This window comes from Manis pentadactyla, chromosome 4 (assembly GCF_030020395.1).
Source record: "Manis pentadactyla isolate mManPen7 chromosome 4, mManPen7.hap1, whole genome shotgun sequence".
NCBI classification, from domain to species: Eukaryota; Metazoa; Chordata; class Mammalia; order Pholidota; family Manidae; genus Manis; species Manis pentadactyla.
This window is the reverse complement of record NC_080022.1, coordinates 187,015,229-187,030,706: the sequence shown is the minus strand read 5'-3', so window position 1 is coordinate 187,030,706 and position 15,478 is coordinate 187,015,229. Positions and strand designations below refer to the sequence as shown.

Here is a 15,478-nt window from a genome sequence, read left to right as displayed (position 1 = left end):
GCTTTCTGGGACAGGGTCCAGAGGTGCTGACTCGTCTGCAGAAAATGAAGGACCCTGGCTCCTCCAGAGTGCCCTCCCTCTGCTAGGATGGGGGCAGGAAGGAAAGGGTTACCGGGGACAGGGCCTTAAGTGGGACAACTCTCAGGAACCCCCGACCCAACTCCCAAGGGCACAGCAGGACCCTGGCAGGGCAGTCCAGAAAAACCAGCTTGTTTACAAGATGAGTACAGTTGCTATTTTAAGAAGTTGATGGCGGGCAGTGTGAGGAATGGGACCCTGGATGGGGGTGGGGAAGGGGGTGTCACTACGCATGCTGTAAGGGCAGACTGCCAGGGCGCTGTTCATAATGCAAGTTCCATAAAACCACCCCCCAGGGTGTACCCCAGCAAGGAATTTCTCTTCCTCCTACCACTAGGCTGAAGCCCAACCAATGATAATGGAGATTATGAACAAGAAAAATATTTATTCATCTCCAAATCAGTCAAACGAACAGAAGGTGCTGTGCATCTTCCCCCAAGGCTTTTTAATACATTCAGACAGCCTGGGGGCTGTGAGTGCACCCCACACTTCCCAACAGTGGCAGGGTATTTACATAAAGCTGGGTGTTGTAGGTCAGGCAAAGCCCCTCCCTATTGCCAAGGGGTGGGAGCAAGGAAAATGAAGCGCTTCTGCGGCCCTGGGTGGGCATGTGCCTCGCTGGTGCTGTCAGAAAGGCAGCCCAAGGCCCTGGGTAGTGACCCCAAATCCAAGAGCCAGCAGACACTACAGCAGTGAGCACGGGGCTGCCCACACCCAGAATATGAAGGGGTCGGGTACAGCCGCTCTGGGGTGGGAGTGCACCTGAGTGAGGGGGAAGCCTGCCCAGCACCGACAGCAGGTGGGAGGCCCCGCAGCCTTGTCTTTGGCAGAGAACCCCAAGTAAGCAGCCACCACGGCCTGGGCCTGCCTCCAGCCGGGGAAAAGCTAAGGCGTATCAAAAACAGCGTATCAGGCACTTCTACTCCAGGCAGGGCTGGGGGTCATTAAAAGCAACCACAGAACACATCTAGCTAAAACCCTTTTCTAAAAAATGCCCTTGAGGAGTGGTGGGTGAGGCCCCTGGGGCGCAGGCACTTGGGTGGAGGCTCCACCAGCAGCGGGACTGGGGAAGGCAGGGCCTCTCCAGACTGTGTGGCTCCAGCAGGCGCCAGGTGGGATGAGCGGCCCAAGGCTCTGCAAGCCTTGTAGGGGGAGTCCAGGGCAGAGCGGAGGGCCCCTAGGTGCCCCCGTGCCCCTTGCCATGCCCAGCTGCAGCTCAGTACACTGGGGGTGGCTGGTAGCCCTCAGTGGTCTCAGCATTCTGGGCAAACGGTGGCTGTTGGTAGTTGTCCACAGACGCACCTGGGTAGGAGGCGTAGGCCGTGCTGGGGTCTGGAGTGGGGTCCACATAGTTCTGGATAAAATCATCCACTCCAGCCTTGTAGCGCTGGTAGGCCAGGGAGGCCAGCACACCCTGCAGGGAGCCACAAGGTTTGGGTTCCTCAGCCTCCCACCACCCTTCACAAAGTCACCACAACCTTGCTCACCCTGCCCACCTACCCAGGAGAAGATGGAAAAGAAGCTGAAGGTGATGGCCGCTCGCGCCGAGTCAGCTCCCACCAGCACGTCTTCTATATTGGTGGCTGCCCACTGGTTGGTAAGGAAGCAGAAACCCACGAACCACAGGAAGGTCCAGAGAGCTAAGGAGAGGGCAGGGGGTCAGGGTCAGTTCCACGGAGGAGACAGGGGCTTTCCAGGGACCCAGGAGGGGCCCCGTGGGTGGGGAGGGAGGCCCTGTGGCAGGGATCTCCCAGAAGCCTCTAGGAGGTACGCAGGGCACATGCAGAGGCCAGGGTGGAGATGCGATGCCCTCTCAGGAAGTCTGGTCCCAAAGCCCCACACTTGTTACTCAGCACCAGTGGGTTTCAGCAGATGGTCAGAAATCACTGTGTGCAAATCTGCTTGAGTGGGACTGGGACCCTAGGCTGCTCCCTGACCCTCCCGAGGGTGCTGAGTTCCCGCAATCATGGAACCCTGGAGTTTGGGGAACACTGCTCCTTTCACCTTCCAAGATCAAATGGAAGCACTGCTGGCAGTTACCTGAAAAGAGCAGGTCGCCGATGACCAGGTACTTGCGGTCAGTGACATTGCTGATTTGGGGGAAATAGACGTCAACTACCAAGAAGCAGGCGGATGCCAGGAAAGCCAGCACCCCGATGGCACTGGCGTAGCGGCAGGCATCCTCGTTGTGGTTGAACACGCAGTACTTCTGTTTGGACTCATGGGTATTGCTGTAGCCCTCACCGAAGATGCACGAGAACACAATCAAGGCAAAGACCTGAGCAGACAGGGGTAAGGGCCGAGTGGTCACACAGAACTCCACGGGGGGGCACATATAGTGGGGGACCCTGGCAGGGGGGTCTGAACACTAGCCTCTCCCACTGCTGCTGTTCCCCTTCAGGGGTTGGCATTGCAGCCCCTTCTGGACCTGGGGAGTGGGATGACAAGCAAGTTTCTTCCTAGGGCAGTGCCCCCTTGTCTGTTTTCCCAGGCCAGAGACCAAATCAGATTCGCCATCACAGGGGCATGGCTGGGGATTCCTAGACTGGGACGCATAGGCAGTGGCTGGGGATCTCCTGGGAGGGGACTGCTGCACTCCAGCGGACTGGAGGCTTCATCCTGTAAGTGATGGGGATTCAGGGCAATCCACCACGCTTGCCCACCCCCACTTTCAAGGAGTTTTAAACACAATGGGCCACAAAGTCATAGAAACCCGAACATGGAATCTCACCTCCTGATCACCTTATGCCTAAGTCACCCCTACAGCTCTCAGCCTCTGCTTGAATACCCCAGGAATGGAGGGCTCCCCCACAACTCTCAGGAAAGCCTGGCCAGTGTGCTTTGAGCTGAAACCCATGCTCCCAGACTCCCATCTCCCACGGCCCCTCCGACTCTTCCCTGCTCCAGGCTGGCCTCCCCACTTTGGCCAGTTTTTTTCCTACAAGAACTTCTGGCCTCTTTGACATCCTGGCCCTTCCCCTGCAAGGCCCTGCACCTGCCCACAGTGGGTCCTTCCTGCACAGGGCATCCAGGCTGATCTGTGGACACGGCCTGCTCTCAGATCCCTGGAGGTTCTAGGGTGAGGGTAGAAGGGGGTGCACCTGCCAGAACTCCGGAAGGAGCCCCAGGCCCTGGGGAAAGCCTCGTGTCTCCTCATCTCCCCAAACTTCAAGGCCAGGGCCCATCCCCACCGCATGTCAGCAGATACAGGACAGTCTGGACACCCGCCTCCCTCTGGGGCAGGCCCGGGCCTCTCCCCTGCCCTGCCCTGGCTGCACAAAGCCCTCTCAGTAGGCTCTGGGGCTGGCAGTCACAAGCCCCACCCCCAGCTGGAGATGAGGCCGGAACTCTGGGATGCTGGGAGCCGTGTGCCAGGCCCGACTCCTGGCACTGCCATCCGGGCACATGGGACATCTGCTCCTTGGGATCAGACCCCACAGATAACAGGGAGGGAGCGTGGCAGCCACCAAGACTCCTCGGAGGGCTCCAGTCCCCGGCAGGTGTGGTGTGGGCCCCGCATCCCAGCCCTGTCTCTCTAACACCTTATCCAGCCCTGGCAACCCTTGTCCGAGGGCACGAGACCCCAGCCCGCCCACCACGGAAATCTGTGCTGGAGGCTCCCCCGGCCCACGGGCAGAGGTACACCCGGTGTCTTGGGCGGGGAAGCAGAGGCTGGCCTGCTCCTGAGGGGAACAGAGGCCCTGTTTCTGGGCACACGCCTCCCCCACCCCGACCTCACGTGGCTTAGGAAAGCCCCTTCCCGGTGAATTCCCCCAGCCGGAGTCGGCACTCGCGGCTCCCGGCCACCTGTCCTGGAGCCACCCCAAGCTCCTCCCACTGCCAGCGGGGCGACGGCCGGCTCCCCCGGCGCCTCCGGCCCTCCGGCCGGGGCCCGGACCACGGGGGTGGGGAGCGGCGGGCCCGGGGGCCGGGGCGGGGGGCGCGGCGCGGCCCGCTCGCCCGCCCCACGCGCGCCGCCCCCACCCCGGCCCTCGGTCGGTCGCCGCCACCTGTCGCGCTCGCGGGCTCGCGCCTCCCGCCCCGGGCCCGAGGTGCGGTGGGCCCCCCGGCGCCCGCGGCGGCTCACCAAGCTCACGGCGCGCGCCAGCACCTGCGGCTGCGTCAGGAAGCGCCGCAGGTCGAACGAGCCGCCCGCCTTGGCCGCGCCGTAGGCCCCGCTCTCCATGTCGCCGTCGCTGCCGCCGCGGACGCGGAGGAACCAACCGAACGCCCGGCCGCCCGCCCCGCCCCGCCCCGCCCCGGGGCGTGGCCAGCGCGGCTCCAGGGACCGGCGGCAAAGTGCGGCCCTTGGCGGCAGCGGCGGGGCGCCCTGACCGCAGGGACTGCGTTCCGGGAACAGCGTCCAGCCGCCCGGGGCGCGCCGTCCGGCCTGCCTCTGGCCGGGCCCTCGTCCCGCTGCTACGGGGGCCCGTGGCGCCACCAGCAAGGGGCTAGAGTCCCTAGGAAGAGACGCACAGAGGGCCCGTCCCTCTGCCCCAGCCACCCTTTGCCCCTGCCCTCCCGCCGCCTCCTCCGGGAAGCCCCTCCAGACGCCCCTCTGGGCCCCATTTGCCCAGGAGCCAGGCTCAAAAACACCCCTTCTCTTCTCGTCGGTCCACTCAAAACCCCAAGCGACAGCCTGGCCTGTCACTCTTTCTTCCTCTCTGGAGCTAAGCCTGGGGTGGGATCGAGCCCCCCCCCCCACCGCCTCCAATTCTTCCCGTTTTGTGTGACTTCAGACTTGCAGGAGCCGAGGTGGTGTGCAGACAGAAACAAGTTCCCAGGGTGACAGGCAGCGGGCAAAGTTTAATCCAGTTCTTTGATGTGGACAAGGAAGGCTGGGGAAGGGGGTGTGTGTGCTCAGGGGGCACGGGCTGACTCACAAGGAGGAATTCCAGGCACGCTTTGCGGGGAGCAGGTAAGGGTTAATGAGGAGGTGCTGTTCAGGTGGCGCCCGGCCCAGAGCTTCCCGGGTGAGCTGGTCAGTGAGACATTGGTGGGTGGAGCCCGAGAGTCGGGCGCCCTGGAGATGCGGTGCCACTCCAAAAAAGGGCGGGGCGGGCGTGGGGGTGTTGGAGGTGGCCCCCTTGGGTTGCCCCACTTCCAATGGACCTCCCCTTCCATTACAGCCCCATCCCATGCTTAAATCCTCAAAATAACACCACGTGCGTTCACTGGAGGACACAAAGGCTCCAAGAACCCTTCTTCAGACGGCGGGTCGCTCTGGAGGCAGTGAGGAGGGCCGCTCTGCCGATCCTGCATCTTCTGGTCACCTTGAGGACAAAGGCGTTAAGACTCCCGGTTAGGCAAGGATGCCTCTCAGCCACCCCCTCCTAAGGCCTCCAGGAATTTTACAGTGTCAAGCACACCAGTACCCTGGGCAGGTGTAAGGCTTAGTCACCCCATAAAATGAAGGGGGCATTTAATCACCAAGAGGGCAAGCACTAGCCCCTGGTCACATGGTGAGTGGGAGCCAGGACTCTGAACCCCATTTGTTTATTTCCCCATGAGGGAAAACAGGTTCAGGGAGGCGACGGGGCTCACCCATCCCACAAGTCTAGCTTCTGGAAAGGACAGAGACTTAGGAAGAGGGACCTGGAGGTGAGTGCCAAGGATAGGGTCCTGGGCAGGGTCTGCTGAGAGGCTGGCCAGGGAGGGAGGCTGAGGACCTGTTGACAGCAGTGCCTTAGAAACCAAGGGAGTTGAGAAGTTCACCAGAAAGAGGTGACCACCGCCAAAGGCCAGGCAGGGGGAGCACGGAGGCCTGCAGGGCCTGGGATTGGACAAAGGCCCTGGTCACTTCACAAGCCAGCGAAGTGATGGCCTTGGAGAGGGGTCCCCAGGATGTCTTGCCCTTTTCACCAGATAGGAAGCACTGAACTATGTGGGTCCCATGAAGGGCAGAAGCCCCTCCTCCACCCTAGTCCCAATGGCATTGTTCCCCATCTGGCCTCCCTCCTCAGCCCCACCTAGAGGCCAGCTGACTCCATTGTAGGGCAGCTGGGAGCAATGGGCAGGGTCAGATAAAGCCACAAATGTGCAAGCCCTCAGCAGGCACTCAGTACACAGTAGGGCTTAAAAACTTGGAAGTTATGCATCAGTGATATGGTCCTCTCTTCGCCCTGGTGGCAGCCCTGCCCTATGAACGCACTGCCTGCTGCTCTCCAGCCAGGGCCCCTTGGGTGCACACAGGCCAGCAGCAGTTCACTGTGACCCCACACCCAGCACCATTTCCTACCTGGTCCGCACAGTCCAGCCCAGCATCCCAGAGGTGATAGCTGCAATGGAGGTAAGGCTGCCAGCCAACATGAAGGTGGGTGCCTGGGGCAGCTGTCCTGTGGGGGAGGCAGGCAGCTGGGCTGGGCTCCCTTTAGGCAAGGCCAGGGCAGGTACGGCCGCTCAGCCAAGTGGTGCTCGCCCTCCTCCCACCGACCTACCCAGAAATGCCAGCCAGCTGCCCTTCTGGAAGCCAAGGGGCCTTCTCACCTGGGGGCACCAGCGTGAGGGGGCTGCACTGGACACTAACGTAATTTTCAGCCTGGCACTGGAACCAGTCCGACGTCTGGGTCAGTGGGAACGAGAAGTTGGCAGGCTGCCCGTGGTTCGGTCTCTGCTGCATGTGCACGCGCCCATCCTTCCTGACCAGGCTGTAGGTGATGGGTGGGCTGCCCGAGGACGCCTGGCAGGAAATCTCTACCCTGGGGCCTGCTCCTCTGTCCAGGAGAGTGAAGTCAGCCTGCAGCTGGGACACGGGGTCTGACAGGGTGCGAGAAGGGAGCACAGGCATGGCTGGGAGACCCTCTCCCCAGCAAGTTCCCCTTGTTACAAAATGACAAATGAGCCTGGAGGCCTGTGATTGCCACTTCCTCCAGGTAACCTTCTGGATTATTCTCTCTACCTTATGTCTGGGCTTCTGCCCTACCCACCACAAGAGTTCACATCTGGTTGTATTCTTGTTTGGTATGTTGTGGGTTGCCAGACTTAGCAAATAAAAATACAGGGTGCCCAGTTAAGTTTGAATTACAGATAAACAATGAGTAATTTTTTAGTATAAGTAGGTCTATGTAAAACTTACCTGGGAAACCTGTTTATATTCTTTCAGTCTTTTACTGCATCATATAGTCCTTCACGACAAGAACTGTCACTTAGCAGATTCTAGATTCTAGAATCAGCCAGGGCCTTCAGCCTCATGTTCAAAACAGCCTTAATGATGAATAATAACCACTACCCCTTGTTGTATACTTACCACCTACTAAAAAAGTCCATGGATTCTTTTCTGCCCTCCTGGAGTAGGTACTATTTATCTTTGTTTTGCAGAGAAGCAACCAAGACCCAGAGAGGTTGAGTGACTTGCCCAAGACCACACAGCCTCCAGACCCTGGGCTCTCCTCCCCTAGGCTGTCTTTTCTCAGGGGTGGGTCCAGGGGGTCATGTCCTACCCGGTTCAAATGTCCCGTACCCCCCACCAGAAGGATGCCTGAGTTAAGATCAGGATAGAAATGGGAAGGACACAGGTCTGAAGGCTGCCTTTGCCACTCGGATGCTGGGTGGCCTGGGGCAACGCTCCTCACCAGCAAGAGCTTTAGCCTCCGCCTCCATCTGGAGCGACCGTGCATCCCACCCCTGAGCTGCTGTGAAGATTAAACTACATAAAGCAAAACAGGTGCCTACTTTATTGGCCTGAGGTCAGCACTCAACAGAGGGAGCCCGCCCTGCAGTACCTCCCCAGGACTGCTGCCCTTGGGCTCCTCGGTACTCCCCTGCAGCCCCCACAGGCCCCTGCCAGGAGACTGTGCCCTGGCGGCCCCGCTAGGAACTACTCTGCCTTTAGAGACTGAGGGTGGCCCTCAGGGGGTGGCAACCTGTCCTGTCCCCACACTCTCTCCCAGCCCCAGACCACTGTTCCCACAATTCCCACCCCAGGAACTTCTATTTGTCTGCCAGACCTACAGCCTGCATGCCCCCCACCCCAGCACCCCGTGTGCTCACTGGCCCACAGCTCCCAGTACATCTGCAGCTTGGCACTGGTCCTGTGCACTCCCCAGTTGGAGGCCGCCTGGCAGGAGTAGGTGAGCAGTTCTGGCCTGGACTTGAGTGTGATGTTGATGCTAAAGGAGGCCGGGTCTCTGGTCTTCACCACCTTCTTGGCGACCTCAGTGTCCTGGCTCCCCCAGAGGGTATAGGTGACAGGCGGGGACGCCTGGGGTGAGTGGCATGTTATGAGAACCCGACGGCCTCTGGGGAAAACCTCCAGGACTCTGTAGGCAATGAAGGTCTCAAGGGTGATTTCTGGGGGGTGAAACAGTTCAGGGAGGAAGAAGGAGACCAATGTTTATCAAGCACCGGAAGAAAATGCTGGCTAGGCAGTTCCCCAAAAAGTTTAATAATTACCATATGACCCAGCAGTTCCACTCCTAGGTATCTACCACAATACTTGAAAACAGGGACTCAGATACATGTGCACACGTGTGCATAGCAGCACTATTCATAATAGCCAAAAGGTACACACAGCCCTCATGTCCCCCAGTGGATGAATGGATAAACAAGATATGGTCCATCCTTGCAACGGAATAGTACTCAGCCATAAAAAGGAGTGAAGTACCGATGCCTGCTACGGCACAGATGAGCCTTAAGGACACTATGCTAAGTGCAATAAGTCAGACGCAGAAGGCAACATATTGTATGACCCATTCATGTGAAATACCCAGAACAGGGAAATCCCTAGGGATAGATAGCAGATTGGTGGTTAGTAGGGACTTGGGGAACAGGAGAGGGGAGTGACCACTCAACGGGTCTGAGGTCTCCCTTCGGGGTGATGGGAATGTTCTGGAACTGGATAGGGTTGGTGGTTGCACCGCATTGTGAAGGCACTAAACGCCACTGAATTGTTCACTAAGAAATGGTTAATTTTGTGTTAAGTGAATTTCACCTCAATTAAAAAAAAAAAGAAATTGCTGGAAAAGAGAGTCTACCTCCTGGGTTTAGACTCTTTCTTCCCAGAATATTTTACTAGAAAAATAAAATGAAGTCAGGGCAAGAGCAGGACGCATGGAAAAATTTGGAACATAGGTTAGGAGGGCTGACACTGGGTTCAACTTCAGATACAACAGTTTTGTCAGCTGTAAGCTGTAGGGGACAGATGCTCTGTCCTTCTTGCCTATCCCCATATCCCTGGCCCCTGGCAGGAGCCCAGAGGTGGCTGAGTGGTTCCATTTGTTGGCTGAGTGGTTCACATGAGGAGGCAGTTACTCTCCAGCTGCACAATGAAGTGCGGTGTACAGTCGGCTCTTACGTGATAAACGTGCACACTCCGGGACCCTGCACCCAGAGAGGTCAGCATCTGCTTTAAAGGGGCAGTCAGAAGGCAGGGGCAGAGGACACGGCCCTGAGCCCCAAGAAGGAGGTGTCACAAAGGACTTGGAGGGGAACAGGCTGACCAGAGAGAGAGGCCACTTTGGGAAAGGAGGACCTCAGGAGAATGGGGGACCCTTGAAGGAGACACCCATGGCCCCCAGAGGACTCTCCTAGACTCCTGAAATCAAAGCCCACCGTCCGGCCCGCTCCGAGCAGGTGTTCACCCAGCTAGACTGCCTCTCCATGTGAAACGAACTTTTCTGCTGTGCAGTTGAGTCTGGTGCCGAAAACATCTCTAAGATATTCCTACTGAGCCAAGACCACCACAGGGACTCAACAAAGGTGCCTGCTGAGGGGGGATCAGGAGACAGGGTTGTGTTATTAATGGTGCCTTCTCAAGAATAGTGGGTAGGGGCAGTGCTAGGGCAGAGGGGTGGAGAGAAGGCTTCGGGACACCTAAGTGTCATATACCTCATACACCCCCCTTGTGCTGCTGCGCACGTTGGCTCTGGAAACCACAGTGTGATCGGGAAACTGCTCGCTGGGCAGAGAATTGGAACGAACGACAGAGGGCTGCTCTTCAGAGACTTTTCCTCGGAATCTTAGTTTCTGACTACTAGGCGTATTTCTTTTTGACAGGGTTCTCAACCAGGGGTGATTTTGCCTCTGGGGGACCTTTGCGTCTGGAGACATTTTTAGTTGTTAGGGACGGGGGGCGGGGGGTGCTGCTCCTGGCATCTAGGTGGGGGCAGGCACTCTTCCCTTGCCCAGAGCAAAGACACAAGCCAGTACTTTCTCATCTCGGCCTCTTTCTGAACATCATGAGAACCCCATTAAAAAAAAATTTTTTTTTCCCCCAAACAGCCTTTCATGCAAAATCTTATATTTGAGGTGAGAAAAACTGTTTCTAGAGCACAGTCTCCTCTCTGGGGCACCTATTTTGCAAACTCCTCCCAGTAATTTCATCACTGTGACCCTGGGCCAGAGGGCCAACTTCTCATTGTCCCAAGACAGTCTTGGGGCCAGAATCTTCCTTTTCGGGGGACATGGGAGTCCAGGGCTGAAGTGTGATGACGCTTCTTTCTGCCCCATCACAGAGAGAAATGACCTCGACTTAACAAAAGTGGAAAAAGTGGTCCGCCTTCATTTCCATTTCAACAGCCATGAATAGAAGCATGATTTACATAAGTTCAGACGCGGTCATTTTTTTAGTACGCAGTGCAGTGCAGCATTCACTCTATACTCTAATAAGACTTGTATCTTTCTTTTCCTTTGGATTATTTAGTTTATGCATCTAATCCACCGATAACGAGTGGTCTATCATTTAATTAAAAATCCATCAACTGTATCAGAACACTTGAATGATGGAATGGCACATTCAAAATGCGATGAAGCGATAAGGCCACCCTGGGACTGAAACAGAGCCCAGTCAAGACTGGGGGCATGGGTGGCCCTGTGGAGCTTCCTCCTTTTGCTACAGAAGGAAGCCACGTTGGGCTGCTGCCCGCCACAGCTCAGAGGCCTTGGGGTGGCCCCAGCCTCTCTCCAGACCTGTCTCTGTGATAACCGAAGGCTTGGAGATTGCAGTCCCACACTAGTGACCCCGTTTATTAGACCCGAGGCGGGGTCCAGGGATCTGGTTTTGAACATGCAGCCTGCCTCTTGAGGGATGAATTGTATCCTCCATGAAGATATGTTCAATGGGAATGGGACCTCATTTGAAAATACGGCCTTTACAGATGTAAAGGGTGGGTTCATTACTCATAAGCAGAGGAGAGACAGACACAGACAGGGTGGGAGGCCATGTGAGAACTGAGGCCGGCACTGGAGTGCTGCTGTCACTAGCCCTAGACACCTGGGATGCCAGCAGCCATGAGACGGGTGTGAGGCAGGTTCTCCCCAGGCCATCCTTGATTTTGGACTTGTGGCCCCCAGAACCTGGAATGAATTCATTTCTGTTGTTTAAACATCCCAGTGTGTGGTCCTTTGTTATGGCAGCCCCACAACACCATAGGGCACCACCCCACCAGTCCTGTGAGACGCTCTCCAGCCTTGCTCAGGGGTCCCAGATGGGCTTGGGAGTGAAGGGAGACGGCCTGTCCGGCCCTTGTGCCCTCTCTCGGGGTGTGCACCAGCTTGAATCTGTCCTTCAACCAGATATCTCCCGACCCGGCCTGCTGGGCCACCCACCCCTCCTGCCCTGCCCCTCCCAGGGCTCTGCCAGCTCCCTTTATGCCCACCCCCAGCCTCCCCAGCTCCCAAACCCCGTGCTGAGCCCTCTGGAACCAAGTTCTCAGCCTTGCTCGGCATCTCGTCTTCTCCACCTGACGGAAGGCAGCCTCCCACAGGGCACGACCCACTGCCCTGCCATCTCAGGCGGTCCCCGCAGCCCTCCTGGCCCTGACCTGGGATGACAAGGGTGGACATTCTCCTGGTATCTCTGGACCACTACCCCTCTTCCTTCCTGAACACCAGCCTTGAATCTCACGTCTGCAGACATGTCCCACCCTGCACTGCGGGCTACAATGCCCAGAAATCCCGTCACCCGCTGGAGGTTCCCGCCCTGGTTCCCACTCCCAACGCCACACTTGGCGGGGATTTCAAAACACACCTGTAATCCTTCCCATACCCTGGCTTTTCAACCCCTCAGCCTACCTTCTGCCTGCCTTCCCGCCCCCACTGAAATTGTGTCAGCTGTGGGATATTCCTTGTAAGGCTGCATTTTATTCAGCTGATCCGTGTGGCAGCTCAGGCTAAAAACCCCAGGGTTTCCACTGTCTCACAGCAAGTACTGTTGGCCTGACCTTCAGACTCTATCCTGACCACGTCTCCCCTCCATTCCCGCTGCCACCCCATCTCCTCCCTGGGCTCCAGGAACAGCTACCGGCTCCCGGGGATGCCGCGCTAGGTCCCCATCCAGTTCCCGTCAAGGCAGCCGCCAGGACATGCAAATCAGACTCTTCCGTGCGAGCCCTCCCACAGCCAGCTAGGCCCACGGGGCCCCCCATGCTCAGCCCCCGAGTCTCACCCCTTCCCGCTTCCCCTCCCCCTTGCTTCCTGTGCTCTGGCCACGCAGGCCAAGTCCAGGGGTGTCCTGCTCGTCCACCTCCTTCATGTCCTTGTTTGGGTGACCCCTTCTCAGTGATGACCTCCCGCCCAGCCCCTCCCCGTGTCCCCTTCCCCTCCCCTGCCTGCGTTTCTCGAGGGCCTATGACATCCTGGCAAGATCAGTTTCGTCATCACTGTGCCCCCACCCCCTGGAGTGTAAGCTACAGAAGCGCTGGGACCTTTGCTTTGTTTCCGTATCCTGGGGCCCAGAACAGTGCTTGGCACTCGCCCGGGGCCCACCCAGTATTTGCTGAATGAACGAATGCTTCAGCACTTGGTTTCTCAGGAGCTTAGCTAGCGGGCCTGCTCCGCAGGAGGTCGAGCAGAAGTCAGGGGCTGGAGGGGCGGCAGACTGGTCCTGCCCGGGTATTCCCCGGAGACCCAGAGGCCTGCAGTCAGCCCTGCTCTCTTTTCAGCAGAAACACCACCACGTTTGTTTTTAGAGCAAATGAGGAAATGATAGTTCAGCCTGTGCTGCGCTCAAGTGAGACCCGCCCTTCAGCGGAATCAAGCAGATGCCGGCCCTGCGCCCCTGTGACCCCTGTGACCCAGGGACGGTACTGGCTCCCCCCTGAGCGGAGAAGAGGAGGGGCCTCTCCACCTTGAGCTTAGAGGTGGCAGGGTTAGAAACAAGGGGGGGGCAGGGGAAGAGAGCGGAGCGTCCCCTCCCCAGCTCTGCACCACCCCCTGGGTGACTGGTGGCGGGGGACCTGACATCCTCGTGCTGCCTTTGACAGTGAGGCAGCCTTCCGTTTGCTGGCCGTGGGAGGGGGGCCGCCTGGACGGCCACGCTCCCTCACCTCCCCCCTCCCGGTCCAAAGAGCCCCACCGGAATGCCCTCAGCCTGCTCTGGGGTCACACCCACCTGGCAGAAACGTGGGGCTCCCCGAGGGGCTTCTGCTCCAGATCAGAACCTGGGGTGGCACATCAGGGATACACCTGCCCAGGGCACGTCCTCTGCCCCCTTTACCCTCCTCCCTTACCCAACAAGAGCCAAGCACTTCCCTTGCCCTGTGTCTCCAAGGGGTCCCACACTGGCCTGTCGGCCTTCTCCTCTCCACTGCCCCCAGGGTCCTGCAGGGGCTGAGGCCAGGTTCCAGAACTGTCCAGCTGTCCACCAGCAGACACGCCCTCACCATCAGCAACCTCCCCCCGGCCAAGGCACCCGCCATGGGTGGGGGCTCTGACTCCAGGTCCCCAGCCGGAGCCTTCTCCCTCCAGTGTGCTGGGCTACTCACCTACCTCCTGCCCCACGGGGAAGCTGGTGGTGGCTGTAAGATATGGGGAAGGTGGCAAGGTGGTCAGTAGGGGGCCCAGGGTGGTGGGGAGGCCGGAGACCGCTGGCTGAGGTCAGAAGGGAGGCCCAGAACTCAGCAAGTATCTGCACTCATAGAAGCTTTTTCAAGGCCATTTAGTATCATTAGCCCATTCTGCAGATGAATAAATAGTGTGTCCAGAATGGTGAAGCAATGGGTGGGTAAAGCAACACAGTCTGAGGCTCAAGCCTGGATCTTTGCCTCTGTCCTGTGCCCCACCTTCAGGCCCCACCTGTCCTGTGCTCCCTTTAGCCTGCCTCCTCAAGGCCCCGGCAATGGCCCCTCCCTCAGTGGCCCCCTCCCACAAAGTCCCCAGTTGGCTCACCCAGGGTGGCTGAGCAGAGCAGCAGAAAGAGGCTCATGCCTCTGCTGGTGTGGGGCCTTCTTCCCAGGCTTGCACAAGCTGCCTCGGTTGGGCCATCTCCACCCTGGGGCCCCTGGGCTGCTCTGAGTGTGTGCCTGCAGTGGGGAGATAACCTGGATAGCGCCCTGGGGCCCCAGCAACTAGGGCTGGGCCCAGAACCACACACTCCCTCAGACAGCCCCACGGAATGAGGAGGTGCCCGTCTGCAGCCAAACCTGGGCTTTCTTACTCAGCTGTCACTGCTGAGCTGAGGCCCTGGGCCTCTTTAGTAGGTAGATGTCCATGTCCTGACCCCTGAAATATGTACGTTACCAGGCGAGGGGGACCCAAGGTTGCTAATCTGCTCTTTTGAGATGGGTGGGTGGGGTTATTCTGGGTCGTCAGGATGGGCCTATAACCACGAAGGTCCTTCCAGAGCTCCCAGTGAGGGTCTGATGTACAGGCAGGAGAAGTGGTGGGCTGGGCCTGTTAAAGATGCAGACAGGAGAGGCAACGTTTGCCATCTCACACTGGTTCGTTAGTGACCACCAAGTGGGCACCGGCCAGGTGGCTGATGCTGGGCTCAGCCCCCACGCTAAGCCTCAGAGGTTTAATGGGTGAGGCCCTTGGCCACAGCAGGGGTGGGACGCGTGTGTGACAGGCTCTACGCTCCAGCACTGCCCTTGAGCTCAGAGCAGGAAGGGCCGTCCTGCCCAGGGATGGTGGGTCATTCCCCAGGGACCTGGACCCAATGCCAGCTAGACCAAAAAGAGGCTAAGTCTCATCACAGACGTGGGCATGACCTTGTGGGCTGTCTGCAGCTGAGCTCAGGATCTAGAGAGAAGGGTGGGGGTGAGCAAGGCCTCCCAAAGCTGGAAACCTCCACAAGCACTAAGGCCAGACCAGGGCTGAACCCTCAGGGCGGCCAGGAGCAGACCATGGAGGGGAGGGGAGGTGGGGAAGGAGGGCGGCCCTGCGGGAGGCCTCTGCCGAGTCCCCAGGCAGCCCGGCTCCTCCCTAGCCAGTCTCTTCCCGGGCAGGTTCACGTAGTTTGTGCAGGAAACGTCCATTTTGGCCGCCTTCCTCAGGGAGGACAGCCTGCCCCTGCTGTGGAACCATTTACTGCCCGCTCAGACAGAGCCCCGCAGGTCAGAGGTCAGCCGCACCCCTGCCCCGCACAGCCTGGGATGTGCACCTGACCCATGGGAGGCCAATTCCAGCCCGCCCTCGGGTCCCCACACCCTTCTCAGCAGGACCCGCTGCAGCCTGTGAGGTGTGG

At 58.7% G+C, this 15,478-nt stretch overlaps 2 protein-coding genes and 1 long non-coding RNA gene across 9 annotated transcripts; 1 reads left to right on the top strand and 2 right to left on the bottom strand.

Annotated features, from left to right (window-relative positions):
- Positions 1-443: 443 nt before the first annotated feature.
- SYNGR2 (synaptogyrin 2) lies at positions 444-4,329 on the bottom strand. Its single transcript, XM_036910412.2, has 4 exons — positions 4,166-4,329; positions 2,119-2,356; positions 1,579-1,718; positions 444-1,492 (listed from the first exon to the last, which is right to left on the bottom strand). Exons 1-4 carry the CDS (start codon positions 4,262-4,264, stop codon positions 1,295-1,297), a joined length of 675 nt encoding a protein of 224 aa, XP_036766307.2. The 5' UTR covers positions 4,265-4,329; the 3' UTR covers positions 444-1,294.
- LOC118925044 (uncharacterized) lies at positions 3,372-7,522 on the top strand. Of its 5 annotated transcripts, none has more exons than XR_008997493.1 (5): positions 3,372-3,717; positions 4,818-5,679; positions 6,211-6,367; positions 6,616-6,950; positions 7,396-7,522. It is a non-coding gene; the product is annotated as an uncharacterized LOC118925044 (long non-coding RNA). The 5 variants fall into 5 exon arrangements; XR_008997489.1 differs by lacking the exon at positions 7,396-7,522 and having other exon boundaries at positions 4,818-4,996; positions 5,208-5,679; positions 6,616-6,752; XR_008997491.1 differs by lacking the exon at positions 7,396-7,522 and having other exon boundaries at positions 4,818-5,379; positions 5,599-5,679; positions 6,616-6,752.
- C4H17orf99 (chromosome 4 C17orf99 homolog) lies at positions 5,215-15,243 on the bottom strand. Of its 3 annotated transcripts, none has more exons than XM_057501756.1 (5): positions 13,406-13,756; positions 8,068-8,367; positions 6,565-6,834; positions 6,317-6,413; positions 5,215-5,351 (listed from the first exon to the last, which is right to left on the bottom strand). In XM_057501756.1, the coding sequence occupies exons 1-5, from the start codon at positions 13,710-13,712 to the stop codon at positions 5,348-5,350; spliced, it is 978 nt and encodes a 325-aa protein (XP_057357739.1). In that variant the 5' UTR covers positions 13,713-13,756; the 3' UTR covers positions 5,215-5,347. The 3 variants fall into 3 exon arrangements, with proteins under 3 accessions (XP_057357739.1, XP_036766299.2, XP_036766300.2); XM_036910404.2 differs by lacking the exons at positions 5,215-5,351; positions 13,406-13,756 and adding exons at positions 13,779-13,811; positions 14,182-15,243 and having other exon boundaries at positions 5,687-6,413; positions 6,605-6,834; XM_036910405.2 differs by lacking the exons at positions 5,215-5,351; positions 8,068-8,367; positions 13,406-13,756 and adding an exon at positions 7,325-7,694 and having other exon boundaries at positions 5,687-6,413; positions 6,605-6,834.
- Positions 15,244-15,478: the final 235 nt, after the last annotated feature.

Excerpts from the sequence above, each read along its gene's own strand:
- SYNGR2 (XM_036910412.2), bottom strand. The coding sequence starts at position 4,264 with ATGGAGAGCGGGGCCTACGGCGCGGCCAAGGCGGGCGGCTCGTTCGAC. Across the intron at positions 2,357-4,165 it reads TGGCGCGCGCCGTGAGCTTG|GTCTTTGCCTTGATTGTGTT; the intron begins GTGAGCCGCCGC and ends CTGTCTGCTCAG. Across the intron at positions 1,719-2,118 it reads CGGCGACCTGCTCTTTTCAG|CTCTCTGGACCTTCCTGTGG; the intron begins GTAACTGCCAGC and ends CCCTCTCCTTAG.
- C4H17orf99 (XM_057501756.1), bottom strand. The coding sequence starts at position 13,712 with ATGGCGGGTGCCTTGGCCGGGGGGAGGTTGCTGATGGTGAGGGCGTGT. Across the intron at positions 8,368-13,405 it reads GAGCCCCACGTTTCTGCCAG|AAATCACCCTTGAGACCTTC; the intron begins GTGGGTGTGACC and ends TTCACCCCCCAG. Across the intron at positions 6,414-6,564 it reads CCTCACGCTGGTGCCCCCAG|GACAGCTGCCCCAGGCACCC; the intron begins GTGAGAAGGCCC and ends CCTCCCCCACAG.